Below are 15512 nucleotides of genomic sequence, written 5' to 3' on the forward strand. Positions count from 1 at the left end.
CTATTGATATAAATAAGATACCTCACAGAATTGTTTTGTGGGTAGGCATACTTAGAAGATACTATGATCCAAGGGGTACCTGACTCTATAGCCAAGGACATAAAGGACAAGCACTAAATTTAACTTCCCTACCACCACCCCCTGTTTATTACAAAAAGAAAAATGAGCCCTGTAATTCTAAGACTATAACTTTATCACATGTCTAGATTTTACTTCTGATATTTATTCAACCAAGACTGATTGAAAGTCTACTAAGTTCAATATAGAAGATTTTTTAAAAATCTTTTCAAGAAAACACACTTTTAAGAATTAAATTATGTCTGGGGTGTCTGGGTGATTCAGTCACTAAAGTGTCTGCATTCAGCTATGGTCATGATCCTGGGGTTCCCTGATCAAGCCCCAGAGTCTGCCATCCAGGTTCCCTGCTCAACTGGGAGTCTGTGTCTGCCTCCCTTCTACCCCACTCTGTGCACTCTCTCTCTCTCTCTCTCTCAAATAAATAAATGAAATCTTTGGAAAGAAGAATTAAATTATGACTTACTTAAAATAAAGCTAAATCTAGCTATTCTACTAAGGAAACCTCAGATCCAATCTTGGCACCTAAAGTTAAAATTTGTTCCATGAATCAATAGTACACTATCTTTTTAAATTTCACTGAAAGGGAAAGAAGTGGAAAGGAAGTACTGTACATGTTGGTAAATTTATACACTGGAATTGGAAGCCTATATTTGTAATCTGTCACCCTAATTTACTAGCCCAGTAACCTTGGGCACATTATTTAACCCTTTTGTGCCCTTGTTTCTTCATATGTAAAGTTGGGACTAATATTAGTACTTATAACATGGGGTTGCTCTGAGGTGATGAGAAATGCTTACAGTGCATGAAAGATGCTCAGTATGTGTTAGGAAGTTACTATAGAAAGTTTTTTCCATCAACTGCCTACCTCATACCTTGCAAAACAACAACAACAACAACAACAAACAAACAAAAAACAACAACAAAAAACAGTTTTTCACTCAATCAATACGCATGAGTGAATAATGATACTCACTAACGAATGTTCTCTGTGCCAGGCACTTGCTGGTAACATAGGAAGGGGACAGCCTATGCTTTCAAGAAACTTATACTCTAATGAAGGATACTAGTAAAAAAAAAAAGAGAGAAGTGAATAAATGCTTTCTGTAGTATCAGTGAGGGGGAAAAAAGGTACAAGAGGATAGATTTAAGAGGAATATGGGTTCCTTCAGGTACAGTGGCCAGTGAAACTTCTCTGAGATATATTTGATGGGAGACCTGAACCTCTAGAAGTGGGATACCTTGTTCAGGGTATATTTCAAGATAGCGCTAACAGCACTTACTGCAGAATGGGTATGAGCCTGTGAGTAAAGGAAAGTTTCAAAGGAGACTCCCAGTGTCATTGGCCCAAGGAGTTATGTGAACAGTGCTGCCATTTACAAAATAGAGAAGACCAAAGAAGCCAGTTTGTAAAGAAAAATCCACAATTCTGTTTTGGTCACGTCAGTGTTCTAATTTGGAGTTAAGGGGTGACTTTTAATGTGAAATTATGTTTTGCAGGTCAGACAGGATCACTCAGTGAGAGTGTAAATATGTAAGAGTTCAAAAGATTGTGCCTTGAACTCATTGACATTTCAGAAGCTGGGAAAAGAAGGAATTCCATATAATACTATGAAGTAACAGTAAGACAAAAAGGAAATCATGAGTGTGAGGTATCCCTAAACATGTGAACAGCAGTTTCAAGGATGGTAGAGTAGTCAACCACATCAAATGAAACTGAGAGGCAGTGATGATCTTTGAGAAATATGGAGGTCACTATTGACAAGAACATTATGTCAAATGGTAAAAATAAGAGCCTAATTTTATGGGTCAAAGAGGACACAGGAAATGAAAGTGGTGTATAGTAATCTCTTTTGAGGAATTTTACTATAGATGGTGCAAAAATTACTGTGAGGGGAATGAGTAAGACGGTATGAGTTCAGAGAAATCTATTTTTCAAGGGGAGATATGCTCTCTGTCCTTTCTCTAAGAGGAACTTTTTGGGTTGAGCAGATAATGGGAATTCTCACTCTTTTGTAAACAAATATTCCACCAAATTTGTGTTGGGCATTCCAAAGTTTATTCATTCCAAGAAATTAGATGCTTAATCTGAATTTGAGCTTTGTACATTTGGGATTCCATAAAGAAATTGCAAAACACTTTTCTTCTTCGGAGGTAGCAGTTATGCTGACTAGTGTTGTAGAATCAAGTAGAATAATATCTCTAAATCTAACCTTAAAAGCTGAAGCTTTTCTATTTCTATATTTTAGAATAAGAAATAGCACAAAATGAAAAACTGACCATTTTTGTATGACCATAGTCTACTATTGTTTATAGAAAGAGAAAACAAAATTTCATCTATTCAAGAAGTATCAGTAAATCAGATACTTTAATTCATGAAAAGATAAAGAATTTTTTTAGAAATATGGAAAATTAAATTGAGACTGTTTTTGACCAGCTTTATGTCAAAATTGTCTTTTATATAACAGTGCTGTGAACTGTGTTTCGCTAATGCCAACTAAATGTGTTTATAATGATGTTATAATAAAACTAAAATCTGGAGAGGAGAGTGATGCTGTCAAAGTATAATTGTTTCAAACTTAGAAAATAAACCATTTACCCCCAGGGCAAGGTTTATTTGCAGATAAATGGCTTGTTTTCACCTTGGCATTTATCTGATAGCAGGAGGAGACATATCCTTGGTAAAAGTTCTATTATCATTATCTCTTGTTTTAATCACAAGCATCTGGTTGAGGTTTAGTTCCTCCTCTATAAAGAAGAAAATGGGGCCATTTCAAGAATCAATAAATGGGAATCTGTGAGAAAGGCTTGAGCTCCTGTCAGAATCATCTGGCCCTGGATGCCAGACAAGACAAGGAAAGGCACCTGCCACATTTGTCATATTGATTTGGAAGTCTGCTGAGACCTCCAAAGAACACTTTGCCCCAAAAGGAATTCGGTGTGAAATCTCACTTCATAGTTGTCAAGTAGATCAGTCCTGGAAATGAAAAAGTGTCTATGATGAGGACATTAGAGAACAAAATTAGAATGAAGCTCCAGGTTACTGATTCCAGCATTGGCCCTATGAGAATAGAATAATATTGACACTCAAGTCACAGGTGAAAGGATGGCCCTAAGGAGGTCTAGTAAGAGCCTAACCCACACTTCAGGTTGGTGCTGTTTGAAACTAAAGGAACAACAGCATGGTTCCCATACAGTTAGGGTGATCCTGTGGTAGCATCAGCCCTTAATACCCTTTCCTTTTCTGTCCCCTCTTCACACCTACTGCAATATTCACAACTCTGTCCTACAAACCTCCATTTGGCACTCAGGTCCTCCCCTGAGGGTTTTTCTGAGAAGTCCATGCCATATGAAACCCACTTCACTTTTGAAATCATATCCCCTGGCCTGCTGAATTACAGAGGCCATTTTTTAAAACAAATTGTCCTTTCTTCTCTCCATGCCTTCTCACCATAGCCTGGAAACACTTATTTGCTGATAAGTTCAGACCCAGGCCTGAACCCTCCTTAGGCAATCATGCTGCCTGTCTTGAAAATATAAACTGAACCAATCCAATGTCTCTCTCTGAATCTAGAATTGAAAACCAATTCAAGGGACTGAAATAGTGATGTGGGGAGAGCAGAGAGAGAGAAGCCATGAGGCAGAGGTGAAAAACAAGTTGCATCCTTGGGTATAAGCACGAAGTTTGAGTGAACATAAGAAGCCAGTCAGTAGGGAACATAGAGCTAATGTGCCCCTCAAAAGCAAAAACCCATGAGTGGTCAAGACCATCCAGAGACAGAATTATCTCCGGTCCAGGAACTGTAAAATCCTGTCATACCAACTTTTCTACAGCTCCTGTTCTTGGATTTTCATACCATTTCACTTCTCACTAAAATAAACCCACTTTATTTTCAGTGCCTTGACTGGGTTTCTGTATTTGAAGAAAAAGATATCCAACTAGAAGTCAGTTAGCAATGTAGTCTGCCTAAAGCTGGATAATTTTTGAAGAGATTTCAATGAATTGAGGAGGAGAAACTATCTTCCTTCATTGTTCTCTGGAGTCTGCTCTTACAGCAAGAGATATAAATCCAGTAAAACATCCTAACAACCTATCACATTCTGTGACAGTATAAATCCCAGAAAACCAGCCTGACAGGGGCCCAGAGATCTAGGACTCTAGGCCACAGTCTAACTTTTGTGGTAAAATTCTTTCTTCAATCTCACAAAGAATCCCTTTATACATTAAAACAAACAAACAAACAAACAAAACAAGCAGAGATGCTTTTGTTGAACAACTCAGTCCTCCTTCAAACTCTTCCCTGAAATCAAGAAACCCTATGTGCTTTTGGGTAAATTGGAAGGGGAGGTGAACCATGAGAGACTATGGACTCTGAAAAACAATCTGAGGGGTTTGAAGGGGCGGGGGGGTGGGAGGTTGGGGTACCAGGTGGTGGGTATTATAGAGGGCACAGCTTGCATGGAGCACTGGGTGTGGTGAAAAAATAATGAATACTGTTTTTCTGAAAATAAATAAATTGGAAAGAAAAAATAAATTAATTAATTTAAAAAAAAAAAAAAAGAAAGAAACCCTATGGGTCTCCAGAACTTGGTTTGAAAACATTTAATCTCTCATTTGATATGTGAACTACAAAGGATTAAAGCACTGCTAAATGAGCACATAACCATGAGACTTTATCTCTGGGATCATCTGTAATCTCTGGCTCTCCTATGCCAATATCCAATATTCCTAATAGAAGAAACTATTTTATATTTGTTCTCTGTGTATTCTTGTGAAAATTTCCATCATAGGTTTCAAAGTATCTTAATATTGGAAACTTCATTTGAGACAAATATTTCATATCACAGTATTTTTAACAGAGTGCATTCAAAGTCCTTGCCAAAGCAGATTGGATTTGGGCATCAGCCCAAAGACTGAACTTTAAGGAGATGTGGAATGTGTTTTAAGAAGTCCTAAGGTGAAAACCTGAAACTGAATAATGATGAAGTTTCTGTTTGTGTAACAAAAGCATGTTTTTCAGACTAAAAGAGAGGTATGGTTTATATATGAATTTGAGTGATCCAAGTATAGGAGCGTCTCTTAAATTTATCTTACTTAAATCTCAAAAGGCTGGTTTCTGCCACATATTGCAAACCACATTAACTGCAAAATGCCTATATGCTGAAAGCAAGCTGCAGTAGATCATTAATGAAGGTAACATTAGAGGCTACGACAGACCTGCCAGGTGCCTTCAATATCCACTCTCTCCAACTTCCCCAGTGTAACAACCCCATTTTTATTCTGAGCAGCAATGTGCCCTCTTCAGTGACTACATTTCCAAATCCTCTTGCATCTAGATGTGACTAAGTTCCAGCCAATAATACGTAACAGAAGTGTTGCGTGAGATATCCAAGAACACTGGTTAGAAGAAGTTACCTCAGTTAGGAGGTGTCTACTTTGCTCTCCCCACCGTCCCCCTTCTTGACACCTTGAAATCAGATTCTGAAGGCTGGAGATCTATCCCCATCTTGAATGACGACGTCAACTTGAGGAGAGAAACAACACAGCAAGGTGTAGTTGCTGTGCCAACTCCATACTGCCTACTCCGGGACTCAACTTACAAAAGAATCTTCTATGTTAGTCCGCTGTTATTTGGTATTTCCTGTGATATAAAATTAAATCAAAGCCTGATTGGTTCAACGGTCTCACTTACACAGTTTTCTTCCAGGGCTGTGGTGTGGTGTAGGTCAGAGGAGAAAGTGAATGTGGGGTGACTACTTTTGAAAAATCAAATGTGCATCTGTTCATCTTCTGTGGCACTTGCAGCTTTTATTTTTTTTTAAGATTTTATTTATTTATTTGACAGACAGAGATCACAAGCAGGCAGAGAGGCAGGCAGAGAGAGAGGAGGAAGCAGGCTCCCCGCAAAGCAGAGAGCCCAATGCAGGGCTCCATCCCAGGACCCAAGGATCATGACCTGAGCAGAAGACAGAGGCTTAACCCACTGAGCCACCCAGGCGTCCCACAGGTTTCATTTTTTTAAGTGCAGAAGCTGTTTACAAATTCTACCATCGCTTGAATAAACAGAAAAAGTTATACAATAAAAATAAGACAATTCTAAAAAATGTGAAATATCAAAATTTACCCTAAAACATTTCTTTCATACTTATGTTGAATATATAAGGTTTAATTGTAAGCTAGGGATGAAGTACATTTCCCCTCTTGGAAGTCTTCCTAAGCATTTGTATCTAGAATAATGTATATTTGTCTTCCGGATAGAAGGCGATACACAAAGTGCTTCCTTCTGGCAGAAATAAGAGCATAGAGATGCTTAGAACTGTTTCCATAAATGTTATTGCATATTACATGTAGTTGAAAAGAAGAAACACAAGGTAACCCCATCAATCAATTAACTCTTTTCATTTTAAACATAACTGTCACCTCATGGAGAACATTAAAAATATCCTCTTCTTTTCTTTAACTATGGAAGACATTTGCATTAAAAAGGGAGGATTTTATTTCCTTAGAGTTCATCTATGCCTGCTGGTTATTCCCCAGCTAAAGTCATAATCCTGTTTGCAACATCATAATCATTTACCCAGCAAACAATCAGGGTGTCACTAACAAAGAATTATGACTTTAGGTGGGGGATAAACTACAGGCACAGATGAACTCTGAGGAAATAAAGATTGTTTTCATGAAAATGTGGCTAGTAATAAATAACCAGTGATGAAAATTATGCTGAAACAAAATATCCCATAAAAACAGATTTGGGGAGGTATAAGTAGTATGTTTTTAAAATTTCTCCTCTCTGAAAGTATGACGCACAAAGTGTTTATAAAAGTACCAGCGCAATCTTAATATTTAAAAATTCTGAATTTATACATGATAGAAAAAAGCTAAACATAGGAAATAATTTTTCAAAAATAATTTTAATAAAATAAATTTAGATATTTAGCTTTCAACATAAACAACTTTATACATCATTCAGTCTAACTCTCCAGCTCACTGGAAGCATTTTCCACTCTAGATACTGAATGACTTTTATCATTTATTAACTCAATCCTGAATTCACTAATTGATCCATCCATAATTTGTCTGTATATTCAATGACTATAGCATAAACTCTTGAAAAGTGATGATAATAAGCATGGAAGAGAGCTTTTCAGTTCTCAAAGTGTTTCCACATTCACTACTGCTTGGGATTCCCGCAACATTCCTCTAAGAAAAGCTGGTGACTTTTTTTTCCATTTCATGATGAAGAAACACGTTCAGATAAGTTATCTGCCACCTAGTAAATAGTGTATCCTGATATCCTGTGTTTCTCATCTTATATATCTTACTGTGTCCTCTTGGGAAAAATTAGGAACTGAAATGACTTATCATTGGATCCCGTACACTTTATTCATTCATTCATTCATTACTGATGACCAGCAATGTGAGCTAGGCATATGCTACAGGCTAAGTGAACAGTGGTGAACAAAATAGACATAATCCTGTCAGTTGAAACGTATTGTCTGACATACATTCAAAAATTACACCAATAAATTAATAGGTCATGAGGTAAGAGAGAAAGGAGAGAAAAGTAGGATGTCATGAGAAAGAAGAGAAAAAGGAACATAGGGAATTAATTTCAACAGAAATGGAAAGTCTCATTCAGAAGGTACATTTTGAGACCTTAGAGATGAGAAATATCATGTAGCCAAAACCAAAATGAGGTAAACGTTGCTCAAGATCTTTCCAACCACTGAATCATAGGGACAGAGGGAACTGTTTTATTCTGAATCAAGACATTATCTAAAATATCTGAGGCCCTATTACATGAGGAGCCATTTTGTAGAATTCTTTTGTTCAAGAAAGTTTTTCTGTGCACTTCACATATATGGCACATATGTGTCACAGTGTGACACACTCAGAGTGCATTAGATGTGAATGACTTCAATAAATATCAAACAACATATCCAAGTTATCAGAAATAATTTAATGTCAATTCATTTCCATTATGTGTATGTCCAGAGCTGCAAAATTATAGAATTTCATATGACTATTGCACCACTAAGCAAGTCTGAGTATAAACTACTAAATCCCAACATGCATATAAAACCATGGGATCACTTGTCCAGTGGTTGCTAGAGGCACACTGTGGTAACTGCAGCACTCGGAACATGGTTGTGATTCTTCTGGAATATCTGTAACTCTCTCAATTCCACAGTCAGAATTAGGTGCATGCCTTTAACAGTGATTTTAAGCTTGCGCTTCGAAATGAGAGAACACATTGAAACTGCTTCAGGCAAAGGCTCTAATCTTATTTAGTTTTTATTTCCTCATTAGACTAATGGAAAAGGAATTAAAGAACTTTTCTAAATGTGTGGTTATGGGAAGCAAATAAAGACAGAAGGGGGTCTGCTCTGCCACAGAGGACCCTCATGTTTAATTTCAGTGTCATATTGGAAGTCAAATGGCAAAGTAATGATACATACCTTATCTCAGGTCCCGGCCAGAAATGCACTAATGACAACTAGTTCTCAGATTTATTGTTATTTTAAAATTCTTTTATTGTGAAAGGTAATAACATCTTATAAAATCTCTTTCTGAACTAGTTCATAAAAGACTCAAGACTCAAGCTATGCACAGAAGGAATAGCAGTGGTCCTTCTTCCTTAATGAGAATGGGACACCTCCTTCCACTTGGAGAAAAACACTGGAGTTCTATAAATTGTCACTAGGGAGCAATTTTCTTCTTCATCAGAAGGAAAAAGGAAGATATTGTCTTAGAGCAAAGGAGGATAGAGAGAGTCAAAAAACTTTAAATCTGAGAAGACATGCTAAAAAAATATAATGTATTTTTTTCCTATTTTAATTGATGAAAAGGCAATCTCCATTTTAACTATAAATTCTAAAATTCAGAAAGCTATCAGCATCAGGACAAGATGCCAGAAGGGCCTTTGACATAAATGATGAGTATTTGAGGGTGACTCACTGTTATCTTTCTGAGATTGTGACAGAGGAAGTGCTAAGAGGACAGTGAAAACTTCGGAGGAGTTACACTCTTTAAGATATTTGTTTCTTTTCAGAAATTCTATTTTGATAGTATGATTGGATTTCCTTATTGCTTATTGTTCATATATGTTACTCACTTTTTTTTTTAAAGATTTTATTTATTCATTTGGTAGAGAGAGAGAGATCACAAGTAAGCAGAGAGGCAGGCAGAGAGAGAGAGGGGGAAGCAGGCTCCCCGCCGAGCAGAAAGCCTGACGCGGGGCTCGATCCCAGGACCCTGAGATCATGACCTGAGCCGAAGGCAGAGGCTTCACCCACTGAGCCACCCAGGTGCCCCTGGGTGCCCCCTTCACTTTTAATGAAGGGCATTTTTAGACCTATTAAAAATCGTTCATTTATGTTACTTTTAATGAAGGGTATTTTTAGGCACAATTAAAGGGCATCTCTAGACCTATAGACCTAACTATTTTTAGACCATAGAAATAGGTGTCTTCATCATTTTTTTATCCTGATAGTAGGTCAACTGTGTGAATACGAGTACAATGTATTGATCCCATAGAAAATATATCAAAGATAAATTACACTAAATAATCAACGGTCTTATACAAGGAGTTATTACCCAGAATCAGAGGGAAGAAAAAAGAGTTTGATTCTTCAGCTATGGCTATGCCCTGATGATGGCATTACTAACCTACAGGTATGTTTTCATAATGTCAATAAACTCCTTAAGAGGAAATTGTCCTAAAATGTCACAAAGTGACAACCCATAAAGCTTGCCTTGGGCATGGCTTTTTCTGTTCTTTTGTTAAACCCTTGAATTATAAGATCATGTAAAGAATTGAACCCCAAATCTCCTACTACTGGAGACCAGCAGAATACCTCTATGTGTGCTCATTTTTTTCACTGTCACAACAATCCAGAAACTATTTTTATTAGTCAGTGTTCTCCAGGGAAACAGAACCATTGTGACAGCTAGCAAATCCAAAATCTATAAGGCAGGCCAGAAGGCTGGAGATCCAAGGAAGATTAGGTGCTACAGTTTCAGCCCAAAGGCAGTCTGGAGGCAGCAGTCCCCTCTCTTTGGAGGACCCGGTTCTTTTTTCTCTTAAGACTTTCAAACTGATTAGATGAGACCCACACATACCATTTAGGGTGATCAGCTTTACTCAAAGTCTATTGATTTAAATGTTAATCTCATCTAAAAAATACCTTCATAGAAACATATAGTATACAGTTTCACCATATATCTGGGTATCATAGTCTAGCCAAGTTGACATAAAATTAACCATCACATGACCCTCCCAAAGTAAGAGGCTTGAGGGGGAGTTTCTGTGTTCTCTATTTTATGTCTTTGTGTCATATTAGAATGACAAGTATTATGTCTGCTTTATTTTGGGTACTCTTTTTCTCTTCTTGCAGCAATGTTTGAAGTTACCAGAACTTTTCTAAATGTCAAAAACCCTAACAATCAGGTCAAAACCAAACAGTAGTTACCAAAGTAAAATATGGATTCTAGGCTCAATTAACTCTTATGATGACATCATTATTCAATATAATTCAGCAATTAAATATTACTTTAAATACAATCATGTTCTAACCTACAGTAGTTTCTAGACACACAATATAAATGTCATTGTTACAAATTCACCAAATTTTCCTAATATGATCTGCAATATAGATTAGCATTTGACATACAATAAATCATTTGGAAGAAAAAGCCCTTACAATTTCACTAACTTTTATTAGTCTGCAAACCTTGAAATATCAGAAACATTAATAATCAAAATCTCCAGCACCTGTACAGGTAATCACTTGGTCACTTTTTTCAGCTGTTTGCTTTACTTTGGGTACAAAATCGAAAAAGTAATGAACATATGATGATTATCAAGAGGCACTCTATGACCACGATAGCATGATGACATGTTGCTTGTCAAGAAAATCCTCTTCCTCCTCATCTATGCTGCTTTCAGAAAGTGTCAGCAAAGACTGAGCTTCAGTATCTCTTTCAAAAGAGCTGGAAATACATTAAAAAATCAATACACAATATACAGAACCAGATTTCAACTCTTCATTTATTTTCTGATCAATACTACATGCATTGAAGTCATTGGAGGCAGGCAGATGTGAGGAGGCTGTCTCAGACCCTGGCCATAATTTTCAATGTGCCCAATATCCGAATCTTCCTTTTAATGAGAAATTCTCATCATTCTCCCTCTCCCAAGAAATAAAGGCACAGTGGAACCAAGGGGAGAAGATTGTATGGTCTCTGGTTGTGTCTTTCATTGATGATTCAGAAGGCTCTTCAGAAACTTCCAGAGGCTCAGGGTCATCATTAAGAACATTCATCATAACATTGGCGGTTTAATAGAATCCCAATGAATAGACTGCCAGATAAATCACCTCTTTTGTGTACAGTAAATTAGGACTATGTGGATAGCCAGTCAAGATATGCCAAAATCAAAATTAATGTCAGCAATTATTTAGTTGTTTTATTTTGTTACATTTTATTGTGGAAAGGAACTGGTAGAAACTCTAGTATATAGATGTCAGGTTTAGGAAAGGAGGTAGTGTGGGGGAACAGAAAGGAATTTGTACAATTCAGATTTTTTTCTTTTTTGTCCAACTTATCTAGAATTTCAGCCCATGTATGCTACTAAATAAATATGTCATCTTGTGATGGATATTTTTTTAGATCCCTTTTTATAAGCCCAACAGAGGCTAAATCAGCAGTTCCTAAACTCTGATCTGTGGACCAGGGCAGATCTGACTGAGATAAAAATTTCCACTGGTCTAAGAAGAAAAAATAACAACAAGGTAATGACTTTTTCATGACATTTTTAATTTAAAAGAACTTTGCTTTATTCTGTTTATTCCCGTTATATTTTTAGTATGAAATGTCCTTTCTTTCGTGAAATGATACCTAGAGTACATGGTAAGTTTAGTTACTTTGTTTTAAAAGAGCTTTTTAGGGAAAAAATAGCAACTTTATATCGATTCCTCTTTTTAAAAACATAAGTGGTGTTAGAAATGCAAAAATCCAAGGACCACAGCTAAACGATTTTCTCCTTTAAAAAGACAGAGTAATGGACTCTTGATTCCTTTTCACTGCAATATTAGACTTCAAACCAAACAAAGGAATTTATAATTCAAGGGACTTTTATTTTACATTTATCTTAATCCTTCTAGAAAAATCCATCCTCCTTTTTCAAGAAACTCCAGCATGTCAATAATAGACCAACATGATAAACTACTTTTTGAAGCATTTATTAATATAACCTGTATTCTTTACAGACTGATCATCCAAAAATGTTTTTCATGTGCAGAAAGAATGAAATGATACAATTTAAAATATGCTATCATTAACAACCTTGACTTAACTTTAAGAATCTTCTTAAAACTCTAAAAACCTTATTGATATTAAGTAAGATCTTATTAGTGCAAACTAGTGAGATTTATTAAGTTAATTAATCCAAGTAAAGCAACTGTTTTTCAACATAGGAAGAAAGGCTGAAGGATTATAAAATTACAAATATCTTTTCATTTTGCTGACACACATTGTGCAGCAGAGAATTATCTCTTCACATTAAAGTAACTTCTTTATAAGACTTCTACGAAATCCTAATAATAGGTCAACTAAGGACCCAAACATTTTATAGAGGATGGCCATATAAAGTATACCCATGAGGACAATCTTTCTTTACATAGTAAAGATAACTATTTGGGGCTTGTCAAAAATTTCACTATGCACTATCTTTACATGTAGGCTATAGCCTTAACCTACCTCCATTCCTCAACTGCACAGAGGCCTCTTGCACTTGAGGTCTTACAGAAATCTAGGGTAGTCTGACTTATGTTCAGCGAATGGTTGTTGAAGGCTGGTAACTCTTCTGAGGTTAGGCTGTAAAGCTTTTCTGAAGGATCTGAAACATTTTATGTTATGCACTGTCAACACATAAATTCAAGACATAAACGCGCAGCATATGGTACTGAAAGTTTACCCAGCGTAAACTATAGGCAGTACAAAGAAGGTCAGTACAGATTTTTAATCACCTCAATTTTCTAGTATTTGTGGGGTGGGCAGAATATGAAGTTTGATCTGACCCTCTAAATTAGGGCATTGGTACCAAGTCACTTCAATCATATTGACTTTGCTTTTAGCAAATTCCCCAATTTTTTTCCATCTCTATGGAAATATAATGGACATGTGACATTGTGTGAGTTTAAGGTGTATAATATGTTGATTGGAACACATATATTGCAAAATGATTAATACCATAGTGTTAGCTAACACATCCATCATGTCATATAATTACCTCTTTTTTTATTTGTTTGTGGTGAGAACAATTAAGATCTACTTTCTTGGGGCACCTGGGTGGCTCAGTGGGTTAAGCCTCTGTCTTCAGCTCACGTCATGATCCCAGGGTCCTGGGATGAGCCCCGCATCTGGCTCTTTGCTCAGCAGGGAGCCTGCCTACACCTCTCTCTGCCTGCCTCTCTGCCCACTTGTGATCTCTGTCTGTCAAATAAATAAATAAAATCTTTAAAAAAAAAATCTACTTTCTTATTAACTATAATCACCATGCTATACATTATATCCCAGAAATTATTCATCTTCTAATGGGAAGTTTATATTCTTTGGCCAATATTTCCCCATTTCCTCCACCCCCCAAGTCCATGGTAACCACTATTCTAGTCTCTGTCTCTATGAGTTTGGCTTTTTTAGATTCCATACATAAGTGATATTATACAGTACTTGTCTTTGTCTCTGTGACTTCTTTCACCTAACCATATTGATTTTTAAATATATATTATACTTAAAGTGTCAATTATCCTGAAAATTTATAATATCTCAAAGAGTGTCATGGGATCCTTTTTAAACCTAGAATATTAGGTGACACCTCAATTTGCCTGAATGTTAACTGCTTTATTGTTTATTTTTGTCTTCTAAGAAATAAAAGTTTTACCCCCACACAGTCTGAGGCAAAGATTAGTCTTAACAAAGCTACCCTTTCTTTTTCTGCTTCCTTGCTTTTTTTGGGTAGATAATAACCATTTGTATGTGAGAGGGGAGAAGCCTTAATTAAATCTTCTCCTTTTACATGAAGTTGCCCTATGATTTAGCTCAGGTAAGGACAAATAGTGCAAGTTAAATAAGCCAATGGACAAGCAAATATTTTATATAAACTACCAAAAAGTCAAGTACAGAAATAAATATGATTATTATATTAGAAAGACGATAATGCCTTCTTTTCATCTTTGATAAAGTTTTAAGGGCCAATCTAGCTTGTACCTAAGGTTATACTATGATGAATTTTAAAATCATTAAAAATAATGGATCTGGGAGTTGGACACTTCCAACTCCTATGAAAGTGTCAATCAAATATCCTCCTGATCTGAAGGACCACACACCAAACTACGCGTATTATGCACTTGACGAAGAGAATTATTTTAGTAGTACTATTTTTTCTCGGAAGATAGCACTTACCAGAAATTTTTGAGCAAGCAGAGATTCCCCTGCTGGAAGAAACTTCAAATCATTCCTGCTGCAAGAAAGACCTCTATATATATACAACTGGAAGTGTCCTTAAAATTATTTAGTCCAGTGACTTTCAAATTATGATACATGGTGAAGTTCAGAAGGCTTGAGGATATTGCTCCTGCTCCCACCACCCCAAAGCAATCAAGACAGCTTTCACTGGGTCTCATTTAAATCTGGGGCTCTGTATAAGACTAATTTTGAGAAAAACAAAAGATCCTCAGCTAGAATTTTTGTCGCATCCCCAGCTGTTGGAGATTAGAAATTGTGGGTCCCCAAGGCATTGGTAACTTAGAAGTCACACACCAGAGGAAAAGAACTGGAACTAGCTCTAAGCTCTTCTAGCTCACCAATATCATCAATCACTATGTTCCAGAATCTAATTCTTTAGCTGAGGCTTTTATTTTTTCTCCTTTTTTTCCACAAGGAATAAGACCAGTATGCAAGATACCTTTACTTGCCCCAATGATAGGAGTGTTATGGTGAGAAAGCAATCAATTCAGGATTTGGAATTGGTAACACTATAGTACTGAAACCTAACAGGGGCTCTTAGATCTAAAGAACACCAGAAGGAGAGGTATTCAACCGCTGTTAGGTATTTGAGTCCTAATTAGCACAGGGCTAATTCAGAAAGTGCAAACAGAATAGGTCTATTTTTGTATAATTGTACATTCTCAAAATTATATTTTAAAATACTTTTTGAAGTTAATAGGGGCAAAGATTGATGAGGGAGCAGGAGGCTGGCGGAGGACAGAGTAGAAGCTGGCGCCTTGCACCCCCTCTTCACCCGCTCCCCTTCATATGTGTAGCATTCCTCAGGCACCCCTGACTGCCATAAAACGATAAATAGTTAACTTGCAGGGATCGCAATCCTGCAGAACAGGAATCTCCCTTGCTCTACAGGTATCCTAGAGATCTAAAC

The 15512-nt window shown here is 36.6% G+C and overlaps 1 protein-coding gene across 2 annotated transcripts in view; it reads right to left on the reverse strand.

Annotated features, from left to right (window-relative positions):
- Nucleotides 1–10879: 10879 nt before the first annotated feature.
- ZBBX (zinc finger B-box domain containing) overlaps nucleotides 10880–15512 on the reverse strand; it is a 124186-nt gene continuing 119553 nt past the window's right edge. For both annotated transcript variants that reach the window (XM_044255099.1, XM_044255098.1), the window contains exons 18-19: nucleotides 12836–12974; nucleotides 10880–11068 (exon numbers count right to left, since the gene is read on the reverse strand). In XM_044255099.1, coding sequence (XP_044111034.1) covers nucleotides 10951–11068; nucleotides 12836–12974 — 257 coding nt within the window. In that variant the 3' untranslated portion in view covers nucleotides 10880–10950. The remainder of the gene's footprint in view (nucleotides 11069–12835; nucleotides 12975–15512) is intronic.

Source organism: Neovison vison, chromosome 6 (assembly GCF_020171115.1).
Source record: "Neovison vison isolate M4711 chromosome 6, ASM_NN_V1, whole genome shotgun sequence".
NCBI classification, from domain to species: domain Eukaryota; kingdom Metazoa; phylum Chordata; class Mammalia; order Carnivora; family Mustelidae; genus Neogale; species Neogale vison.